This window comes from Coloeus monedula (assembly GCF_965178545.1).
Source record: "Coloeus monedula genome assembly, chromosome: 9".
Lineage (NCBI taxonomy): Eukaryota > Metazoa > Chordata > Aves > Passeriformes > Corvidae > Coloeus > Coloeus monedula.
In genome coordinates, this window is record NC_138789.1 from 369,823 (window position 1) to 393,028 (window position 23,206).

Sequence of the window (23,206 nt, forward strand, 5' to 3'; positions counted from 1 at the left end):
ACCAAGCCTTGACCCAGGCTTCTAATGGAGAAGTGTGTTCTCCTGTGGCTGGGCAGGGGAGAAAGTGAACCTTTGCCTTGGACTGCTGCAGAGCTCAAGGACCACAAAACAACGTGCAGTGCCATATCAGGCTCTCAGATTATTTCTCTCCTTGCTTTCTAATTGCTACTTCTGATTAAGGAAGACAAAGTCACACCAAAACACTGAAGTACAAGCCAAATTCCATTAAGCTATTTATAGAATTCACTTTATAGGTCCATCAGCCAATTCTGCTCATTATTACCCCATTTTACTGCCTCGCCTGTGACTCACTCCTACAGCTGAGCCCATAAGAGGCCTGGGTTCACTGTTAGCAACCACACCATACATGCTGCTGATGCTCTGACACACAGCACTAGAAACAAAGAAATTCATAACAAACTCATATAAATGATCAATCAGCTGGAGCAGGAGAGAATGACAACAAAAAATGGAGGTTTAGAGCAGCAGTGCCCATTTTTCCCCTACAGCTGACCCATGACAGGAGTGACAAGCAGAGAGGTTGGCACTGAACCCTCTGCCTCGGCAGAGCCGTGCAGGGATGGGATCCCAGCAAGGAGGCTCCAGAATAGCAGCCTTGGCCACGTGTCAGAACAAGTCTGCAACTGTGGGACAAGACAAATCCCAAGTTATCAGCTCACCCGCGCTCATCTTTGCAGCTCCTCTACACTTTGCCCCACAAAGACATTGGGAGCATTTATAAAAGCATGCAAAGCAATTATGGTAAAAATAAAACCAAGGTTATAAACACAGTCTGGATGCCAAATTTGCCTCTTTTTCTATTTAGAGCTGGCATTTCAGCATGCAAAAAATTCTCACTCCCCCTCTAAAACGTGTGCCTGGGGCTTTATAGCACATGCAAAATAAATTGCATTTATATTGGTGTGTTATGGGATGCAATTCCCCTCTCCTCGAACACACTGCCTTGCCTCTCTTGTTTAGTCAAATAGCCTGCCAGCTTCTCATCAAGAAGCAGAAATTGGTTTTCCATCTCCTAGGAGATAAACAAGGCTTCCCCCTTGCAGAGGGGAAGTCGAGCTGCTGAGTGCACAATTTGAGAAGAGGCAGTGCCCAAAAAGGCTTTGCACCATGCCAGTGACGTCTGTGCCCTCGTGGTCCCAGTCACCACCCCGGACAGAGAAAAACCACTTTAAAAAGTAAACTTATGTATTTTCATGCAGTTTTCTTTGTGATTTTTAGTTAGACAACTCTGACTCATGGTGCTGCTGCCTTACAACTAAGGGGTTTTACGTACTCTTGTCGTACCACACATTAGTAAAAGATGCATTGTACCTCTCCACAGTTTCCCCTTCTCAGTTTCCAAAAGAACTGAATTATAGGATCAGACTTTCACACTTAGGCTGTACTAATTCAGGGAAAAAAGGTTACCACACTCAACAAAGGCAGCATAAAACAATCTAAAGTATCTTAACTCCATGGCCATGTAATAAACAGAATAATATAGAAATTTTTGAAGTGATTTTTTTAAACAGTGGCTTTGTAAAACCAAGATGCTGTAGTTTTGTCATTTTAAGCTGTAACTAAAGTTAAAGATTATGTATTTACAAAAAGCACAATTACATTTTAAAACTAATTCATTATCTGCTTTTACAAAAAGGATGTCAGCCTGTGAGGCTACAGATACCATGTTAAAAAAAACCCAACACAGATGAAATATGCATCTAGCTTTCATTTTTACTTCGAAATCAGGAAAGACACGTCACCACGACTGGGCTGACTTTTCACCACACTGTTGCTAATTGAAACATTACTTAATCAAAGAGACAGACCTCCTCACGTTGAGGGACCAATTATGCAATAGGCTCTGCGTGGTGTGGCCTTACAGCAGATGAGGAGAACACAAAGGACCGCTCTAGGAGGAGGGACAGCCTTTGGTCCTCCATCACGTCACACAGAGATGTCACCACTTCATAGGCATTGGCAGGCTGGCCATTTTTCTAAGGCATCTTACAAGCAGCTATGATGTAGAAGAATGAGATGTCCTTCCAGGACACTCTGTTCACTCCCTTGCCCACAGCATGCATTTTTAAAGAGAGAGAAACCAATCAAACTTAATTCATGTTGCATTATTCACTAAGTAGCTACAGTCTCATCCAAAAATCTTAATTGTCTAATAACTCAAGTCACCTATTTCAAACGCAGCGCCAAAGGAATGACTAGAAAGCCAGAGGCTGCCTCAGACACGTACACACTAAATCTTGCTGTTAAGACGTCTAGTGAAGCCTTTTTTTGAAACGAAGCAATAAATACTGGCCTCTTGCATAAACATGTGCAGTGCTCTTCATGTGTACAGCCACTGTGCTGTCTGATGTCTCACTGCTGTCCCAGGAGTGCGGGCTGTCAATCTTCCAGCTTTGCAAATCTGCTTTTCAGCCCTTGAGTTCTGACCATTAGCATGAAACCTGGCACATTCCAGCTAAATTATGAGCACTGTTAATTCCTCTAACCACAGACTGGCATCTTAATATATGGGAAAGCAAATGCAGGAAGGAAGAAGAAAAACATCAAGGCACAGCTGAGCATTTCCAGTGCTGCTCTTACCCTACGCACGTCATTAAGGAACCATCTACACCTGTTCTGCAGCAGAAGGTTTGCAGACCTGCCAGAGAAACCTGCCTCTAGGTCCAGCCCTTTCCTGTGGGCCAGCCTGGACTGCCAGGTCCAGCTTCCACCATTACCTCCTGTGCTACACGCAGCTCTTGGATCATGCCGGGTTTAACACCTCTCAGCAGTCAATACCAAGGAGGCTGAAGTAAAGAAGAAAAGGGCATGGACAAAATTACAGAGCAATGGTGAAGGGTCTAGAGGGGAACCATATGAGGAGAGGCTGAGATCACTGGGTTTGTTCAGCCTGGAGAAAAGAAAACTCATCACAGTCTGCAACTTCCCCATGAGGGGAAGGAGAGGGGCAGGCACTGATCTCTGCCCTCTGGTGCCCAGTGACAGGGAGGGAATGGCCTGAAGCGGTGCTCGGGCAGGTTTAGGTTGGGTATTAGGAAAAGGTTCCTCACCCAGAGGGTGGCTGGGCACTGGAAAAGGCTCCCCAGAGAAGTGGTCACAGCACTAAGCCTGTCAGAGCTCAAGGAGCTTTTGGACAGTGCTCTCAGGCACATGGTGTGACTCTTGGGGATGCTGCTGTGCAGTGATAAGAGCTGGGACTCTAAGATCCTTGTGGATCCCTTCCAACTCAGAATATCCTATGATTCAACTAACTGCCTGTTCCTAAGCCTTGAGCCTGTTCTTTGGTACACTTAGGACTCGAGTTCTTCGCACAACACGAATGCGTCAGAGCAGTCTGAGCTGCTGCTGAAGTTACACAGAGCACACCACAAAGCAGAGGAAAAGGCAGAAGGCTTCCTCAGCAGCAACACAAGTTTCCAGGCTTGCGCACACAGATGAAGCAGAGTATCAGCCACGAGCTGGCCATGGGGCAAACGAAAAGGGTGAGGAAGTCCAGCATTTCCACTGACCACAATCACGAACTTCCTTCATAAAGGAACGGTGATGAGCCTGCTAAACCACCTACCCCCCATGACCTTCTTGGTTACCCTGTGTGGTCCCACACCACCCTGAGAGCCCCAGGGAGGCTCCCGCTGGCTCCAGGAGACTTTCTGAAACAAGTGGTTTCTAAGAACTGGAAGAGTTCACAGCAGCTGCAGGCAGGCCAGGACCCCGAGCACACCAGCAGGCCCTGAACCTACTCTCAGACCACAACGTGAGAACCTGTGGTCTACGGGACAGTAGTGACATCAAACCTTGTACTGGCTGCTTGTCTCCACAATCAACAATCACTCAGTCACTACTCATCAGCCTGGGGACAGACTTTCTAGCAGGGCTGTTGTGTCAGGACAGGGGACAACGGTTTTAATCTGAAAGAGGGTCAGTCGAGATTAGATACAAGGAATACGGTTTTTTCACGGTGAGGGTGGGTAGGCCCTGGCACAGGGTGCCCAGAGAAGCTGTTGCTGCCCCATCCCTGGAAGTGTCCAAGGCCAGGCTGGAAGGGGCTTGGAACACCCTGGTCTAGCGGGAGGTGTCCCTGCCCATGGCAGGAGGGCTGGACTAGATGACCTTTACAGGTGCCTTCCAACCCAAACCGCTCCCTGATTCCATTCTGACTCCAGCTCTGTGCAAAACCTGACCTTTATTCCACATCCACGTTACACTCATTACTGGTTAAGCACAATCCAGTCTGTTTGTGCTCAACACCTCAGAGGAAGCCACTGTACCAGCAGTGTGGGTGGGTGTGCTCTGAAGGCACAGACAGTGGCAGGGCTTGGTACAAAGCAGTCTCTGTGCGGACTTGCTGTGAGCACTGAACCGCTTCTGACAGCAAAGTGACTTTTACATGAACACACGGTACTCCACATTTTCACACAGGCATCTGTGCTCCAAATATTTTAGTGAGCATCCAGCTGTTCTCTCTGGACCCTACTCCAACCATATGCACTGTTTACCTTTCAAATTTTATTGCTCCAGGGAAGAGGAACCAGACATCATCTCCTTCTCTAAATGCTGGTACGCAGCCAAGTTCTCCTCCTGTCCACCGTTTGCACACTCTGGGAGCTAACGTTTTCCACAAGCCCAATAACCTATTTTTCTACAGCTAATCCAATACCTGGCATCAGGTCTCCAACTGAGAAGAGGACTGTCACGGGATTATATTCATTTTTTTGTTAGTTTACATACTAATTATAAATACAGAGGCCTCCATACTGAATTACAGCCTACACAGAATCAAGGACCTGCATCTGGGGTGTCCTCATGGGTGTGTGACATCACAGTGAAATAAAGACAAAGCATTAATCTCTTCGTGGCTGCTTCTGATGTGCAGCACTTCTGTTGAAGGCTCTTTTAAGCCTTAAGCATTCCCATGTAAACAAAACCTCAACCTGCTACAAAGTGCAATTGGAAATAAATGTTTATTTTGAAATAAAAAGAAGACATCTGCATATACACAGACAAATCAAAAGCCTTTGATCAACCCTTCAAAGCATGTCTGCATTTAACAAAAACTGTCAGACTCGTAACTTCCTTTGGAAAGAAACAGAATGTGATGTCCCACACCCTACTTATTCACCAAGATTATTTATCCCCCTAAAGAATATTGTTTTATTTATTCAGTAACACAAATAAATCCAAACTGAAGATTTGTAGCTGTCAGTTAACAGGGCAAGTGCTTTACTAATGAAAGCAGAAACAAGGGTGGAATAACATGGGACACGTTGCCAGTGATGGCACTCTCAGAATGTCCCAAACTTGCACCTCTTGCTTTCCTAATCCATCATGAGTAAACAGGTGGCCACAAAGATTACAGGCACCAGCAGAGGATCTCCATCACCACTAAAGCTTTTCCCCTACCAATCAATGTTACTTTAACACCACCTCTTACTTTTGGGTTTGAATTCTACCCTAGAGCACCCGTATTCCCCACTCCTACCCCGTTACACCATTCCACCCCACAGAACCAGTGTGATCCTTGTTTGAAAGGTACCACTGGAATTCAGGACTGGGGTTAAGTAATCTCCATAATAAGAGGATACAACAGGACGCTCTTGTACCATCTGATATTACAACAACGATGTCTGCTTACACGAGTATTAAAGGGAGGTTAAATTTAAATATCTGAAAGGCAGGTATTCTAGGAAATAATATTTAGAGTGGCCCCTGTCCATTCGAGCAGATAATCAGGATGAATAATTTACAGCTGCACTTTCATGCCCGCTGCAGCCGAGAAGAGAGGCACCATGAGGAGCTCGGGGAGATGCCGACACAGCTGCTCACCAAGCGGAATAATCGGGAGCACTCCGAGCAAGAGTGGTCCAGTAACCTGTTTCACGTAGGTGACAAATAGGACAGAAAGGAGTGGGAGGACAAGGAATCAAAAAAACCAAAAAAAACCAAAACCACAACAACAACCCAAAACCAGCATGGACCCAGCGAGGGAGGTCAGAATTTCATGCTTTTGCAGGACTGCACATTCTGCCTCAGAGGAAAACAGAGCTACGCTTGGGTTTCACCTCTAAATCATCACAGATTCTTGCCAAAGGTATTTTAGGGTCAGGAAAGGGTGCCTGACCTGACACACTGCATTTAGGCCTTCCTGCTGTGCCACGGGGACCCAGGAGCTGTGAGTGATATCGTGGGAGCAGCATCCACTCACCCCGACTGCTCCGGTAACAGTGAGCAGAATGCAACAAACAGCTAACAAAGCAAACGTGCTCCAAGGAACTCTCCAGAAAGCCAAGCAAGTCTCATCGTACAGCTGGGAATCCAGCACCACTTGATACCTTTTCCAGTGATGTGCACGGGATTGAATTAACAGACTGAACACTAATTTAGTACAGATGTTGCTCAGGCGGAAGGATGGTGCAGGTGTCATCAGGGGAGTGCCTTGTAAAAAGATGAGAAGTATCTGGAGGAATAACACTGGCATATAAAAACTGTCATTACAAAGGAGACAGATGGATGAAAAAAAAAAAGTGTCTTTGAACAGATTAAAGAAATCCATGTGTACAGCTAGGAACTGCCAAAAAAGACATGCTATGGTCTGGAATAACTCTCATGAAACACAGGGAGCCACAGCACCCTGCAACTGCGTGAGGGGACAGCTATAAACAACCTCCTCCTACCATACAGCCTTGATAGGTTTTGCTTATCCACATCGACAAGGTTTTTGTTAAAATCACAGTCTGTTTATTACCCGAAAATAGGAAAAAGCAGATAGACACAGGTGTGATTCAATGCAGCACAGTGAGAAGGGCCACCACATAACCACAGAATATATTGCACAATTTAGAGCCAAGATCCTCTTCCCAGCAGCACTTTGTCCACTAAAGTATCACAAGGAACTATCTCTTGCAGAACCTAAGAGTCATTCCGAAGTTAGGTTTGTTTACCCATCCACAAACAGAAAATGCCTAAATACAAACCCAAAGGAAGTTACTCATGATGGATGGTTCACCCATTACCTGCCTTGCCTACTATTTACAGCAAGCCTTGGTTGGGTAGCAGGTTTTTTCATTGTTTTAAAGACTTTCCAAAGTGCTTTCAGCATTCTACTAAGCAGTAGGAAGCATTTCTATCTATACATAAATTTTATTGACTGACATGGTAAGCAGCCTGCAGCAGAAATCTAAGAAATTCATTCACAAATGCCAGATTACACATCCAGCTGAGCAGAATAAGAACCAGAACAGCCACAGCTTTGCTGTACAAAACTCCCTTGTCTTCACAATCCAATATATTATCCAAAGATTAGCTTACAATTCATGCAAGGTAAATCAAAGCCAACTCTGCAGCATGTCTGTGATCAACTAGATCAATTAGCAAATGGATTTTAGTTAGACCAGTCTAAAATGAGATTACATTAGGCTCGTACTGGGAGGCTGGGTTTCAGTAGCACAGCCCTGGAGTTTCTGTGCTAAGCTCAAAATAACACAGAAGTATCCATTGCAAAATCCATATTAAACTGGAAACATGCAGGCCAACAGCCAGCCCCTGACAACAGCAGCTACATTCCCTCCCAAAATGCAAGGAGCTTACTCCATCTCCTCTGATAGGGACTAGAGCAGTGTTTTGGGCACAGTTTGTGTGCAGTCATGCACTAAACCTGGCCTAAACCTTCTATGAACAAAGGCAGAAGGGCTCAAAAAGGAGGAGGATGTAAGCAACAGGGACGGAGAAATGGTCTTGATCCATTTCCAGCACAAAAGGTAAAGGAATTAGTGTAACTGCTCTCCACTTAAGGGCGGGTCAGGCAGACAGACTTAAATAGGAGTGGTTCAAAACAGTTTGGATTATATTCTCTACAGTACAAAGACCCAACCTCTCCAAAAATGAACGGAACATTGTTCTACTGATGGAAACTGTCTTAAGTCATTGCTTTCCTTTTGTTGAGGTTTTTAAAGCATCAAAGGAGGCAGAAGCACAAGTTAAAATCCTTACAGTGCTTAAAAGAGCATAAATATAATACCATTTTATTCTTCACCTCTTCTTGCTTTGCCAAATACGTTTACACACAAACACCACAGCACATTACAGAACACCACTGTAACACAAGCATTGAAAATAAAGAAATCAAAATGCTGAACTATAACACTTTACAACTAGGAACGCAAGCACACCTTGAAATCCTAGATATCCCTAGCCAAGCCCAGTAACTCACATTCCGACATCAGCCTACAAAGTTTCATTAGCACAGACACCATTTGCTCACATTGTCAATAATAAACCAATGGACAGAAGGGGGGGGGGGGGGAAAGTCTTATAATTGCTCCAGTCTCCCATAAAAATAAGGCTGGGTTTTCAATATTGGTAGGTTGTCTTCAAAAGTTAATATAATCAGTTTGGCCTGCACAGAAAACTTCAGTTGCTCTTAGTCTTATGCTGTTGGGAAGAAAGGTTTGTGGGTGGGTTTCATGCAATTTTGCTACTCAAAATAATAAAAAGCAAGACTTTCCTCTTTGCCAGTGCATGTTGAGTTTTCCAAAGATAACCGACAGGTTTTGGATTCTGGGACCATAACCTTTAGAAACCTAGTTCTAGGACCTGCACTTCAGAGAAAAGTGTGATTCATTTAACAAAATTAGCAGGATGAGTAGAATGAGCTACTAAGTGTCAGGTTAAACCTAAAAATTACACCTACCTGAGCATTGCTTCCACAAAGTTTTCAGCTTGGAATGCACCTTTGAAGAGTTTAAGGACAGACTGCCCCATCCCACACACACTCTCTTAACCTATTAATTATTGCAGCTCTGGTTTTAAAACCTCAATCAAAGAGCAGGTGGAGTTGAGTTAAATTTTAAAAAAAGACCACATTATATTAACTACATCACACCTCATTTCCCATTTCTAATCAACAAAAGGAAAGTAATCAATGACCTAACACAAAGAGTGGCCAGCCTTACTGATGTTAGACAACTGACTGCACCAGGAGCAGCACTTGTTCTCCTGCTCTATAAATATGAAAGAAGCCTGGAGCCATGTCCAGAAATTAGTAAAATTAACTCTGCAATCAAAGTGAAAATAATAAAGGTAAGGAGGTTATAAATCAGTTGGAAATCCACATGAAGGACAAGAAAGTAAGGAGTGAAGCAACACAGAGGCAAAAACTCTTCAGTACTTCAAAGACAGCAAAAGGAAGAAAGATACAGAAAGTAAAATGCTCCTTTATGAAATGTTGCACAGATCATCACTTAATTAAACAAACTATTCAAAACGCAGTGAGCTTAAAACCAAACACCTTACTAGAATACTCTAGAGCAGTCAGAGGCAATAAACAGTGCAAACAAGAAGATATACACGTGCAAACAAGAAGATATACTCATGTCTGCATAGAAGAGGCAGCACAGCATTCAAGGAGGACACAGAACAAAAGGATGAGACTCTTCCAGCTCACATCACCAGTAACAAACCGGGAACCAGTGTCTCTCCAGCACAGCTGTCTCCCAGAGTGGCTGGCTCTCACAGGAAAACAAAGGTCTATTCTCAAACAATGAAGAAAGCACTTCCACCACTGAATGACCTTATAAGCAAGAGGAATCCAGCTGTTGCTGTCTCAAACTATACAAAGACATTTATTGTCCCAATGAAAGAGGACAAAGAGTCCTAACAATCAAAAATAGCATGCAGGCTGTGAAAGGACAGGCATTTGCCCATCAGGATATTAAGTTTACCAGTTTAGGAGGACTGAGGACAGAAAAGTAGCGGGACTACGTGTCCAGCGCCCAGAGCCAAGAAAAACACAAGTGTGGGTTACAATTTGCTTACCTTCTATAGAAGGGGCCTGGTCCACAGCCGCATATAGCATCTCTTTCAAAGCCTGCAAGGGAGAGGCAGAGAACAAGGAACACCGTTAGTATTAAAAGAGAGGGAAAAAAATTACACTGTTTTGATATGCCTGTTTGAAAACAAAAGCAATTAAAGCCCTTTTATCCTGCAGACGGGCACAGAAAGCTATGGTACATGATGTCAAGGCTATCACACGTATTTCTGCTCACAAGTAAAACAGGTTCATGTTTACTGACTGCTTTGTCTAAAGCCTGTTATCTTACTAATCTATAAAATTTATTCCAACCGTACATTTCAACATCTTCCTTTGGAAAAATGTTTCCCAGTTGGTAGGATGCTAAAGGCTTTACATTAAAAAAAATAAAGAAATAACAACAAAACCTGAAGTGTTGCGTGACACAAAGGAGTTTGTCAAGGCAAACAGAGGAAAAGCAGCCTCAGGGATTTCTCATCACTGTTGTATAGGAGTACAAAAATACACATACATCCTAAAAGATGAAGACAACACAATGAAGGAGATTAGGGAACCAAGGGTGACAACCTGCTCTAGAGATGGGAACTGAAGAGCAACATTAACACCAGCCAGAGTCATGAACCAGGTTTCAGGTCCTGGAGGCACCATGAGCTGCCTCCCGGAGAGCACAGAGCAGCCACTCACCCACAAGAGAGGAGCACAGCAGCAGCAGGTCCAGGAGGCGAGGGGGTCCTACAGATACACACAGAGCACCCCTGGCAGTCACCCCTCCTTCACCAGAGCCACGAGGGAGGCACCACATCACGAGCCTCATCACTCGCAGTTCCTCTCTGGAAGGTCTCTTTCCAGGCAGTTGTTAAGGTGCTGGTGTTACTCCAGGCATAGATTAAAGATTTGCTCGCTCACATCACATACACTGAATTCAGAGCAGTGACTGAAGGAATGAGGTGAGGTCAGGGGAGGGTCACAATGATGATCAGAGGCTCGGAGCACCTCTGCTTAGAGACAGCCTGAGAGAGCTGGGGTGTTCAGCCTGGAGGAGAGAAGGTTCCAGAGAGACCTCAGAGCCTCTTCCAGGGCCTAAAGGGGCTCCAGGAGAGCTGGAGAGGGACTTGGGACAAGGGATGGAGTGGCAGGACAAGGGGAATGGATTCAAACTGACAGAGGGAAGTTTTAGAGTAGATATTAGGAAAAAAATCTTTACTGGGAGGGTGGTGAGGCCCTGGCACAGGTTGTCCAGTGAAGCTGTGGTTGCCCCATCCCTGGCAGTGTCCAAGGCCAGGTTGGATGGGGCTTGGAGCAAGCTGGGATAGTGGAAGGTGTCCCTGCCCATGGCAGGGAGTTGGTACAAGATAGTCTTTTAAGGTCCCTTCCAACCCAAAACATTCCAGGATTCTATGAATAACCTGAACCATAAGTTTGGAACTAGAAGCCACCAGGAAGGACCCATTCCTACTGCAAAGTGATTTGCTTACACACACCTCACATCTTAATGTCCATACTGAACGTGAGCACCCTCTACCACTGAAAAAAAAACATTCCCTCACTTTTGAGCCCACAGAAATCTAACACAAAAAAGTCATTCAGGTCTTCTTAGTCCCTATTTATTCTGCCTGATTCCCAACATATCCCATACCTCTACAGTCTTGAAAAATAGCAGCAGCAGAGGTGTGTGTCATAGTGTCCAGGACAAAACCTCCCAGCCTAAATGGCAAATCCCCCAACACTCTCGAGGTAAAAACCACCAGCTCAGCAGCTGGGACCTGAGCGCTGTTGTAACCCGGTGGTTACAGTCCTGTTAGGTAAATATGAGGTCTAAAGGACAAGTCTGTTTATCACACAATAGCCAAGGTGGCTGCTTACACCGGCAGCTCTGGCATCTCTCAAAGGTCTGGCTCCTGAGTCCACAGAGGTCTCAACAAAGGTCACTTGCATAATTGTTTCCCCAGCTGAGCCACTGCTGAATGATCCTCATTCCAGCGGCACAGCTCTCCCCTACCCTTGGTGCTTTCCTAAAATTCCTCAGGAACACTGGCCACTTCACTCCTTCCCCCGTGATTCACTGGTCAGCAGCACATGATCTGCCTCTGCACACCAAGTGGTCACAAAGTCTCCCTCCTTTTCCATCCCGCTCGTCATCCTCACCTACCTGTAACTTTTTCCATGAACCACAACCACATGACACAGGATACACAAACCAGAAGAGACAGGACATTGCAAGTCACTGTAGTAACAACTCATCTCTCAACCCACCCAGAGGTAAACCGGGTGTAATTCCTACCTCTGGTTTTATCAGTCATTTTTTAAGAAACAAATTTAAAAGGACAACATTGACAGTCCTGCACTAAACAATCTTGAAAGCTGAAGGTGTCAGTCATCCCACAGACCTCTCCCCGTGCAGGCTGACATAGTACAATCTGGCAGCTGCAGGGCAGCAGATTTTGTTACTGCTTTCCTGACCTATATAAGTAAACCAATAACCTGAAAGACTCAGTGCTCCTTCACACCTAAACTATTTAGTCCTCTAGATTACTGAATTGTAGAACTGATCGTTTACAAAAGTTATCCATCACTGTCAATGTGAAACACTCAAGAATTACTCATTCTGCCCTCAAACTAGACAAAACGGGTTATTGCCTTGCTTTAGAGTGTGCCAGCACTACACCTTGCACCCACAGCAAACTTGTGTAAATACATATGAGAGAACAAAAAAAAAAAAAGGCAAAAAGAAAACACTTGAAAACGCAACCATCAAACCTTAACAGTGAACAAAATCAAGGACAAAAACCTTAAAACTCAAAAAACCTGCTGTCTTAAAGGAGTCTTTCAAACCACTTATGCTCCTCTAAGCTCGTCCGCTAACAGCCCGAAGGACAAACAGCGAAATAGCACAACAGATTTGTGTCAGGAGGTGGCAAGCCTGGGTGTGAACTGCCTATCATGAAGCTGGGTTTGACGAGCAGAATTGGCCACCTCCCAAAAACTGAAAGACGCTTTCTGCAAGAGAGACTCTGACGGCAAGCAGGCAACCTCAGCGATCAGTTTCCTCTCCCCACACCTACTTCCTGCTGCAGGTGGTGTCTGGGAGAAATGATGCCTAAAACTTAGCAACCTGTTTCTCTTCTCAAAAATGGACTTAAAACCTGGGGTCTCCCTCGGAGGGAAGGGAGGTCACCTGCTCACACCTTTACCCATCTCTCCCATGAACTTTGCACCTGTAATAACTGTTCTGCTCCTCCTCCTGCCCCAGCTGCTGTGATTTCAAAGGTATTATGCACATTTCCTATAAAAATACCATCAGACTTCTGCAGATAAACAAATTCAGGCCAGATTAACTGCAACCAAACAGCCCTCTGGCAACTGTGCAATTGAGTTGTACAGTTCCATCAGCTGGACATGCAGACACACACTTGCATTTAGAAGTCTGAGCAAGCAGAGCAACGCTCTCCTCCTGAAAGCAATCCAGAGAGGGACACGAGAGCAAAGGAAACCAGGAAAGTTTGTGGATCAACAGAGGACTAACAACCCCACAATTTCACTGCATGAAAAATGAACATTATATGTAGCAGAGCAAACTCTCAGCAAAAAAAAAGAAGCATCAGCTGAAATTCATGCAAGCGTTACCTGAATTTGTTCAGTACTGACTATGTGGAAATGAGGATTCAGTTGTCTGGCACAAAACATTGGGATTCTGTTTGTTTTCATGTTTTTCCTGTTTTCATATTTTTCCAAAGGAAGTGAAGGGTAAATGGATGGTCCAAAACTTTTAAGGCAAAAAGTGCACTGAAGCAGTGCACATCACAGCAACAGTTTAACAGGCTAGGAAAATGTGACCCACTTTACAGAAGAAAATACACTACCAGATCCCCTAAAACAAGGTGAGCAAACCCTTTCACTGCTGCTGCCAGGGTGAGGCACATCCACGGGTCACTGCCCCGCCTGCTCCACACTGCCAGATGCCTCCCCTCTGCTGTGGGCTTTGCACAGAGAAAGCAGCAAGTACAGAAGCTTGAAGCATTACTTTTAACAACCAGGAAGTTTTGGGATGCCAGCTCCTGAAATTGTAACCAAAGTTGTTTAAAACTTTGTCATATTTAACGTCATCAAGAAGCATTTCCACAATTTAAGCATTTGTCAACACGTCATTCTAAACTCAACTGCGTCTGGGGAGCAGCCTGATAATGACACTCAGTATTCCAACAGGAAAAGTCATCCCTTTATGTTGGGACTGGGTATTCTGCTGCTGCCACCAGTCCTCTCATAAAGCCTTCCTGGTCATTTGCACTAGCTTAGATTTCCAGAACCATCAGTTGGGGATGGATTTTCCTTAGTAAACATGACACATCCAATCCGCATTATTTAATGCGATCTTCAGAATGGAAATTTGGCATGGAAAGCCAAACCAAGCCAATCAAGGTTTGTGTAAAGCTCCACATTAAGGTTGACTCAGTCATGGTAAATGTCTTTGGGAAAAGCTGAACGAAACAGAATAGCATTCATTGCCATTTTTCCTCTTTTCTGTAAGCCAAGTGCTCCTTCTCAAAAAGCAGATGCACGGTAATGGTCACTGCAGCACTTCTGCTGAAAGAGAACAAGAATCCAAGTCACACCTACCAAAATGTATCTTACTTTTGCCTGTTTAAAGGAAATTAATGGATTTTTCTCTCCTTAAAGCTCTCACACTGAGTGCCAGTCGTAAGCCTGGGTAACTTCCATACTTCCTATAAGTACACTTAAAATACTTGAACTGATTATTTTTGGAGGAAAAGATCACATCAACATCAAGAGGTTTTGAGGACTGTCAATTGTTAAAGACCACCTGAAAGTGAAATTACATTTTTAGGTATTGAAAACACAACAATCTCATTGTTTTTTCTGGCATTGTCTCCAACAGATTACACCTGGTCTGGCTGGCAAAGCTCCCCCAGGCACGCTCGCTCCAAATCTCATCCAAGGATCTCACAGGTTACCTGGGTCCTGCCACTCTCCAGGGCTGAATGACTGCACCTGCTCTCCAGTGGAAATAACTACAAATGCCAGAGCAGAAAACTAAGATGAGAGCATGGAAGCTTTATGATACAGAATGACTTAAAGAAATTTCCACGCCATCTTTTAATCCTTTCATGGAGAATGGCTACAAACGGAAAGAGAGCAGGGTTCGATCAGATATTAGGCAAAAAGTCTTCCCTGAGGGCGGGGAGGCCCTGGCACAGGGTGCCCAGAGCAGAGTGGCTGCCCCTGGATCCCTGGAAGTGTCCAAGGTCAGGTTGGATGGGGCTTGGAGCAGCCTGGGACAGTGGAAGGTGTCCCTGCCATGGCAGGGGGCGGCACTGGATGAGCTTTAAGATCTCTTCCCACCCAGCCCATTCCAGGATTCTGTGATCTGGAATGTGACGTCCTGTAAACAGGAAGAATCTTTTCAGAGCTCTCTACCCAAGATCATCTCTCACTCTGAAAGGGTGGTTACTGCTTTAATTAAGAGGGAAACGATGTAAACTGTGAGGTGAAGAAATATTGTAACGCTATTAAATACACCAACAATGTCTTAAAATGTTACTGTGACACCTTCGGCAGGCACTATTGCACACAAGTAACACAGGCAGCGTTTAACCTCACATTCGCTAATCAACGCCTGGGACTTTCTCTGGATAAAGGAGGGCTGGGTGCTTTTTGCCTCAGGTATAATCAACAAGTAAACTGAGGTAGTGCTGGGCTTTTATGCACGGCACCCACACGACCACCAGTTACTGAATAATAAATGCCGGGCTATTCCATCGCTGCAATATGCATGAGCAGGCGGCTGACTCACATCCAGCCAGCTGCAACAAGGCAAACAAAGAGTTGGAAAGTTATTACTGAAAGGGAGGGTGAGGTTTGTGTTTTCCTTCACTCTACATTAAACTGTCTACCCAAGGAGGAGATTACTTGTGATTAGAAGGAGTAAGAACTTGAAGGAAGTTTTTACTGAAATCTACATTTTAGACTGGGATGGGGGAATGGAGAATGACACAATAACACTGCCCTAGTTAAAACAGCTGAAAATTAACCTCCAAGAATGACAACAGTGGCCGATGAGCAGCGGAGCTCTTCACACGTAAATCAAGGTGTCGTGGTTCACTGGGTCTCCCTACCCTCTCTGCACAGCTGTTTGCTCAGCATGCAGCCAGATCTTTCACCCTTGTTATTTCCCCCTTGCCGTCCCCTCCAACCCTGCTCTTAGGAAGGTGTCCAAGTTTTCTGTTTCCAGGAACAGAAGACAACTCTCACAGGGATAACCCATCAGAGACATGATGCAGAGCAAAACCGGTCCTTTATTTTATCAAGACAATGGTTTTCCTCCTCCTCAAAGACCGATGGCATTATTCGGCCATCTAGCTCGCCACATAATTCAAGGAGATCACAATATTGTTGTAAAGCCAAATCCAACTGCAGTTTTTATTTAAACGTCCATTTCTCTGCAGTCAGGTAAAGGAAAACAAAGGAAGAGTGAAAAGGGCAAATATAAACTTTTCGAGCTCGACATCACAACAAAGCAGGCTAAGATTAATGTGATTTTCCGTGCAAATGCAGACAGATTAATAGGGACAGTATAAATGAATCGCAATTATAGTCCCAGGGAGAAAATACAGGCCTTCGAACAACAGCAAAGGTTGCATGGCTTTAACTGAGTCAATCAGTCAAGAAGTTTTGCTGATCACGGCTGCCCTACAATCAAGCTTTCCGTTGTCTAGATTTAATTATTACTTGTGGAAAAGACATTGCTGGCACCTGCCACTTTTTACTGCTGACGCTGAAATAGGAAATGTTTTTACTACAAATAACCACCCCCAGCTCCGTCCAGTTAAACCCAAGCCCAGCACCGGTGTGATAAATCTGAAACGAAGCAATCAGCGTGACCTTTAGCAGGCTGGCGCGATAAAGCCTGGAAAGCTGTATTCTGCAGATAATTCACGATTAATGCAGCAGAACTTGGTGTAAACAGTGCTCATAAACGCCCCGACTCGGGTGTGAAACAGCGAGATGCGGAGCCTTACTTAAAAATGATCGTAAAATGGGAGTTGATGGGGCTTTGGTGCCTTGTTTTGGGGGGCTCAGGGCAGTTGTTGGGGGTCTGGTGCCCTGTTTTGGGGGGCTCAGCGGAGCCGACAGCGGTACCGGTGGCCCCCGGCAGGGCAGGGAGGGCGCCGGGAGCTGCCCAGCCCGGCGGGATCGCCCTTGGGAGGCCGGGAGCCTCTCAAAGTCACCGCTCCTCCGCCGCCGGGGCCGGGAACCGGCGCTGCTGCTGAACCCCCGCCGGGGCTGCGGATGCCCGGTGCCGAGCACCGCACCGCGCGTGTGCCCCGACCTCCGTCCCCCGGCAAGAGGTTACAGGCGGCAATTAATTCATTAATTAACGAACCGGACACCCGAGGAGCGGGTGCCCGGCGCCGCAGCCGCAGCCTCCCCGCCGCGGCGGACACACACGGGCTGCCGCTCCATCAGCACCGCCCCGCGGCACGGCGGGCACCGGGAGGCGCGGGGGGCCGGGGCCGCTGCCCGCACTCTGCCCGGGGCCGTACCTCATACTGGATGTACTGCTTCCGCCACTCGGGGGTGATGTGCGCCGCGAGGTGCTCGGCGAACTTCATCCTGCCGCCGCCGGCGGGCCGGGGCCGCGCTCGCTCCGCGCCCGCAGAGCCGCCTCGGCGGCGCCTGGCTGCGAACGGGCGTCGGTAGTGGGGGGCGGGGGGGGTCCGCCGCCACCGCACATGGGCCCCCGCCCGCCCGCCCCGCCACTCTTCAGCCCGCCTCGGGCCTCCTCAGCGCCGCCCCGCCGCTGCCGCCGCCTCCTCGGCCGCCGCCGCCGCCATATTCGCCACCGCCTCCCGCCGTCACCGCCCGCAGCCAACCGGCACCGGCACCGCGCGTCCCCGGCACCGCCGCCCGCCCACCGCCGCGGGGCGGGGCCTGCGCCCGGCACCGCCCCGGGCCCGCCCGCCCGCCGGCACCGCCGCTCCGCCGCCCCGGGCGGGGCCTGCGCCCGGCACCGCCCCGGGCCCGCCCCGGGCCCGCCCCGGCAGGAGGCGCCGTTCCCGCGCTCGCCGCCGGGGGGCGCCGCGGCCCGCGCGGGCTCGGGCCGGGTTCGGGGTCGGGCTCGGGGCGCGGGCGCGGCACCCGCGACCCCCGGGACGGCCGGGACAGCCCTGGGGCAGTGCGGGGCTCTGCGGGGAGGAACGGGACGGGAACGGGAGGAGGATGAGATGGGAAGGGGGTGAGAACAGGACGGGATAGGATGAGAGTGGGGATGGGGATGAGATGGGAGGGGGATGGGGTCGGAATAGGGGTGGGAGGGGATGGGGCGCGATAGGATGAGAGCGGGGAAGGTGATGAGACGGGGATGGGATGGGCATGGAATGGGGATGGATGGGGAAGGGGATGGGATCGGGAAAGCAGTAGGATGGGATGAGATCAGTGGATGATGGGATGTAATATGGAGATGTGATGGGAAGGGACTGGGATGAGGATGAGGTGAAACGGAAATGGGGTGGGAAGGGGAGAATTGTGGCAGGGAGATGCGTGTGTATGGGGGGAAATAAGTGACAGGATGGGGAGGGATCAGGGAGGGGAAAGACAGAGGACAGGGACAGAGATGGGGGAAAGAGTAGGAGAAAATACAGGAAAGAACAAGAGTAAGAATTGAGGGAGGAGGGAAGCTGGGCTAACAGGCCACAAAAGACCGGGAGAAAAGGAGGGAAAAAATGAGAACAGGGGGAAAGGAAGGGGGAGGGGAAAGGGAAGAGTCTCCAAAAGTTGCGTGATCTCCACAGCCTTTGCTCGCGCGCTGCCCATCAATGCCGTGCACATCCGGGCTGGCACAGGGGGAGCAGGGGCTCCAGGGCAGCTCTTGGAGCAAACCCACCCGCACGGGGCCAGGCTGCCCTGGAACACAGACACCCCCGGGGCTGCCGGGGTCGGTACCCGCTGGGTCACGGCCTGAGAGACCAAACTGGAGCCGGTTGGAGTGGGGCTGCAACCCTTGGTTATCACAAGGATTCTCAGTGGCCCTAACCCTGGCCCACCCCAGTTCCTAGATTTTGGGGATTTGCCGCGTTTGGGATTAATTTTGGTTTCCTTCAAGCCTCCCAACCTTTGGCACAACTTCAGGTGACAGCTTTCAGCTTTTTCCCACCCTCGCAGGGCCGATCCCATTCCCGTTGCCGGCCCTCGGCAGCACAACCTCCCTCCCCGGCGGCAGCTGCCGGAGCATCGCTCCCCCGACACCCGCAGAGCTCGTTTGCTGCGGAGATTTATGGGGGTCTTGTCGCAGGCCCGGGGATCTGTGATTTGCGAGGGCTGAGATTCGCCTGGCAGCGACAGCGGCGCTCGCTGATACCATCTCTTAATTATGTTTGCAGCAAACCCTTCGATGAGCGGAGCTTTAGTGCCCTTCCTGCGGAGCTCCGCATTCAGCAGCCTGCGCGGCGCTGACCCCGGCACCAGCCCGCCGCCGTGTCGCGGCTTGGCTTAACATTTCGCAGGTCGCCGACTTCTCAATGCCTCACCTTGGCAGGCGATGGTGTGCCCGGTAACACCGCCCGGGGCTGAGCCCGCTCCCGCCGCGATCCGACGGGAGCTGGGGTTGTACAGCCCCCGACCCTTTGAATGCTGTCGGGCTCCCGGAGATAGCTTGCAGCGGGGAGCAGGAAAGGGGATTAGGAAATAAATATTCTCTTTGTTGTTTGCTGGAGGCATTGCCTGGAATACATACTGGGGTGTACAATAAATTAACGTCTTCGGATGCGACGGCGGGCAAATTTCGTGATGGAAAGTAACCGGTGATCCCTCCTTTCATTTATTTATTTTGTATCAATAAATGCTCTTTTTTGGCGTTAAACCGAGACAGATGATAGCAGGGGAGAGAGACAGAGCAGAGGCTGGGTTCTTTGCTCACCGTTGCCCTGCAGAAACACCTCCATTCAAGTATCTGACTGGCAAATCCCTGCTTCCCGTTATCGGACACCCTTTGGGACCACACATCCTGGTGTTTCGCCGCTCTGCTGCGACTCGGGGCTTTCCAACTCCTCTAAAGGTTTCAAAACTCCCAGCTCTGCCTATCCAGGCTTGGGGGAGGGATGCAGGAAAGGAGAAAGGGCAAGGAGAACCCTTAAGCACAGGAGAAAAGGCCAGCACCGCCTGCCTCTGCTGCCTTCTGCCCACGGCTGGGTGGAGGGCAGGCACGGGCAATCCAGGTGACACTGAAGTGGGATGCTGGTCCCAAATGATCCTGGTCTTGGGTCTGGATCTCAGTCCCCAGAGCTCAGGTTTGGATCCCCGTCGCTGTGGCTTAGGTCTGGATCTCACTCCCCATACCTCACTGGCATCAGGCTGCCACGTTTTCCTCATCTCTCTCTCTCTTTTCCAGGAAAGAGTTTGCATTGTGATTTCCCCCGTGCTGTTGTAGTTAGGAAAAAATCATAGAAGCAATGTTATTTGCATTTTTAAACCCAGCAAGGAGAAGCCGGAGTGGGCTTTCCGCCAGTGCAGTCTGGCACTTGCTTTGTTGGGAGCGTATAGAATAATTTATAAATAGCATGGTGGGATTTTTTTAAAAATATATAATTATACTTTTAAAGCTCCTGCATGGCTGGGGAAAAGGAGTCTTCAAAAAAGGCTTTAGAAAAAAGAGTCTTGCAGAGGGAAAATTTGCTTTACTGGCGCTCATAAAATCACAAAGAGGAGGGTTTTCCATCGCAGGAGACAATACAGGAGAGCCACGGACCTCCTCCCACCTCCTCCTCAGGCAAAAGGATTTTAAGACACCTGGATATTTAGGGGCTCGGTTTGGCATGGGAGGAAATGCTTTAGGAGCATGAACTGCCCCGGTCCCATGAGCAGAGCTGAGCCTGGACCATGGGGTCAGGAGGACCGGTGTGATTTACTAAATTCCCTTATCATTCAGCATCAGGGGGATCTGGGAAGATGAAGTCATCTCTCATTAAAAACAGAAGATATAATGCCCAATCTCAGGGTCTGGGGAGCAGCAGCACATCCCAACCTTGGTGCAGAGGCAGCGGAGGCATTAGGAGGGGCAAAGGCTGCTCTTTGCATCCTCCACTGTCCTGCCCTGCCCTGCCCTGCCCATGCAGTGATTCCTTCTCCAGAGGGACCACCAGGGGCTTCACTGCTGCTGCTTGGAAAGGAGGACAGGGAATAAATAAATGCAGAAATAAAAGCAAGTCGGGAGCGAGCTTGATGTGGAACAAGGAGAGAATTGAGTAAACCACACCAAGAGATGCTGCCCTGACTTCCAGGATCAATAGAGCTCCAGCCCCTGGGCTTGAACACCCCCAGCACCCCCCAGCCAGCCCCGAGCGCTCCCATTACCAGCTCTATCCATGGCGGTCTTGAGGAACAGGGTCGATATATCAGATTTCTCAGTGCAAAAATGCACAAATCCTCTGGCAGCCTGGGCTGGAGCTATTGATTTTTCTCATATTTCCCCTCCCTACTGGCAGAGGATGAGGGTGTGATGATGAGGAGCTGGGGGGTCCCGGGTCCCAGTGGGAAGAGGCAGTGCACAAGGTCAGACTGGGAGCAGCCCAGTCCACGGGGAGATGTCAGGGTGTCTATACACCCAGGGAGCTGCCTGCAGAAAGGTCTTTTAAGCCAGGAGGAGCAGTGGTTTCCAGGAAATAGTATGCCATGGACTGATCTGATTCCAGTGGCAGGGATGCTGGTATCCATCCATCCTCTCCCAAGCACTGCCCTGGCAGCTCCTGCAGACTTTCCAAGAAGGGTAAGATGATGCTTTTGTCTCAGGATGAGACCTGCCAGGAGGGGCCATGCCTCCCCCCGCCTGGGATGCAGCAGGGTCAATTTACCCACTGGCTGAATTTGCTCCACTGGGACTTGAGTCCATCACAGAGGTGGATTTAAGACTCGAAATTCCCAACAGCCAGCCCCAGGGATGGAGCAGCTCATGCAGTTGAGGGTCTGTGGGCAGTACCTCTGCCATGCTGGGCTTGTGTGTCACCTGCCCTGCACTCCCTGGGGCAGGATTTTCCCCACACATCACTCATCCCATGTCCACATGGACACCTGATGTTAGAAGTCCCAACGTCAGGCAACAACACTGCCCTGACTGGAAGCCCCTCTGTAGGTTTGGTTGCTACTAAAACACTTAGGGATGCAGACACACAGAGAAGGAAGCAGCTCCCTTTCTCCAGAACTGTGCCCTGTGGTGGGAGCAGAGCTGCCTCTGCGCTGGGTGACCTTTCCCGGGCTGACTCATGGCCGTGAGCAGGCGGCAGCTCCTCGCGGCTCACACGTGTCCCCTCCACTCTGCTGAGGTCACAGCAGCATCCTGCCTGGAAGCCCAGCCAGGGAATCCGAAATAGCCCATCTGCCCAGGCGGTTCAGTGCCCCTGCCATGTGGCTTCCAGGAGTGCAGCGTGCCCCAGTGCCACGGAGGGATGAGCCCCCGGGAGCTGTGCCAGTGCTGGCTGGCTGGGGACTCGCTGTGCTGCCTCAATCCGGGAGCAGATGGGGGGTTTCACGCCCTTCCCTGGTGTGTAAGTGATTGCTCCTGGATGGTTTCCAATCCATATATGTGTGCCTGGCTTAATTTATGCACGCTCGCTTTGTGTGAGAAGACAGCAGCTGACCAGTGGTTGAGAAAACTGAACACCCCGAAAAGGTCTAAAATTAGAGAAGAAATAAGAGCTGCTTCCTCCAAGCCCCCAAGCTGCCTGGACTGCTTCCAGAAGAGCCTGGGAAGCGCCTCCAACCTCCCTGATCCAGCCCTGGGCCTGCCCCACTGCTAAATCCCCCTCCTGAAGCTGAAGGGAGCCTGTCCCCGCTGCACCTCACCGTGACCGTAGGATTGCCCCACCGAGCTCTGGGGCAGCGTGGACCCTTATCCCTTTGGGATGTTTTCCAGGACACAGGGGCTGGTAAAGTGCCAGGTGGCCTTGCGACCGTTCCTGTCCTGTTTACCCCAACCTCACTTGCCCTGTTAAACACACTCCTGCCTCCCCATCGCCATCCTGACTGCCGGCCCCCTGCCAGGGGAATACACCACATGAGGGGAGTGAAGGAAGCAGGGCAGCACCCACCAAACAGCAGGAAGGGAGGCCACCTGGGACAAGAAACAGCATCCATGGAGCTGCTGCTGCTAGGCCACATGGCCAATGCCACCATCACACCAGAGCCACAGCAGGCTGTGTTGCAAACACAAGATTTTGGCACCTCTTGGTGCATCGATGCTGCAGGCACCAAGCTGCCACAAGCACCATTAAAGGGCTGGGGGAACCCCTCTTTCCTGTGCCACCCCCGTGGCACAGACAGACGATGGCTGGGGTCCTGCTGGGAGGAGCAGCTCATGCCCATGTGTGACACTGT

General features: G+C 49.0%; 1 protein-coding gene across 1 annotated transcript in view; it reads right to left on the reverse strand.

The window, feature by feature from the left end:
- Positions 1–17,734, reverse strand: part of XPR1 (xenotropic and polytropic retrovirus receptor 1) — a 105,584-nt gene extending 87,850 nt beyond the window's left edge. Inside the window, exons 1-2 of the mRNA XM_082287646.1 lie at positions 17,386–17,734; positions 9,832–9,883 (exon numbers count right to left, since the gene is read on the reverse strand). Of these exons, the coding sequence (XP_082143772.1) occupies positions 9,832–9,883; positions 17,386–17,454 (121 nt within the window). The 5' untranslated portion in view covers positions 17,455–17,734. The remainder of the gene's footprint in view (positions 1–9,831; positions 9,884–17,385) is intronic.
- Positions 17,735–23,206: the final 5,472 nt, after the last annotated feature.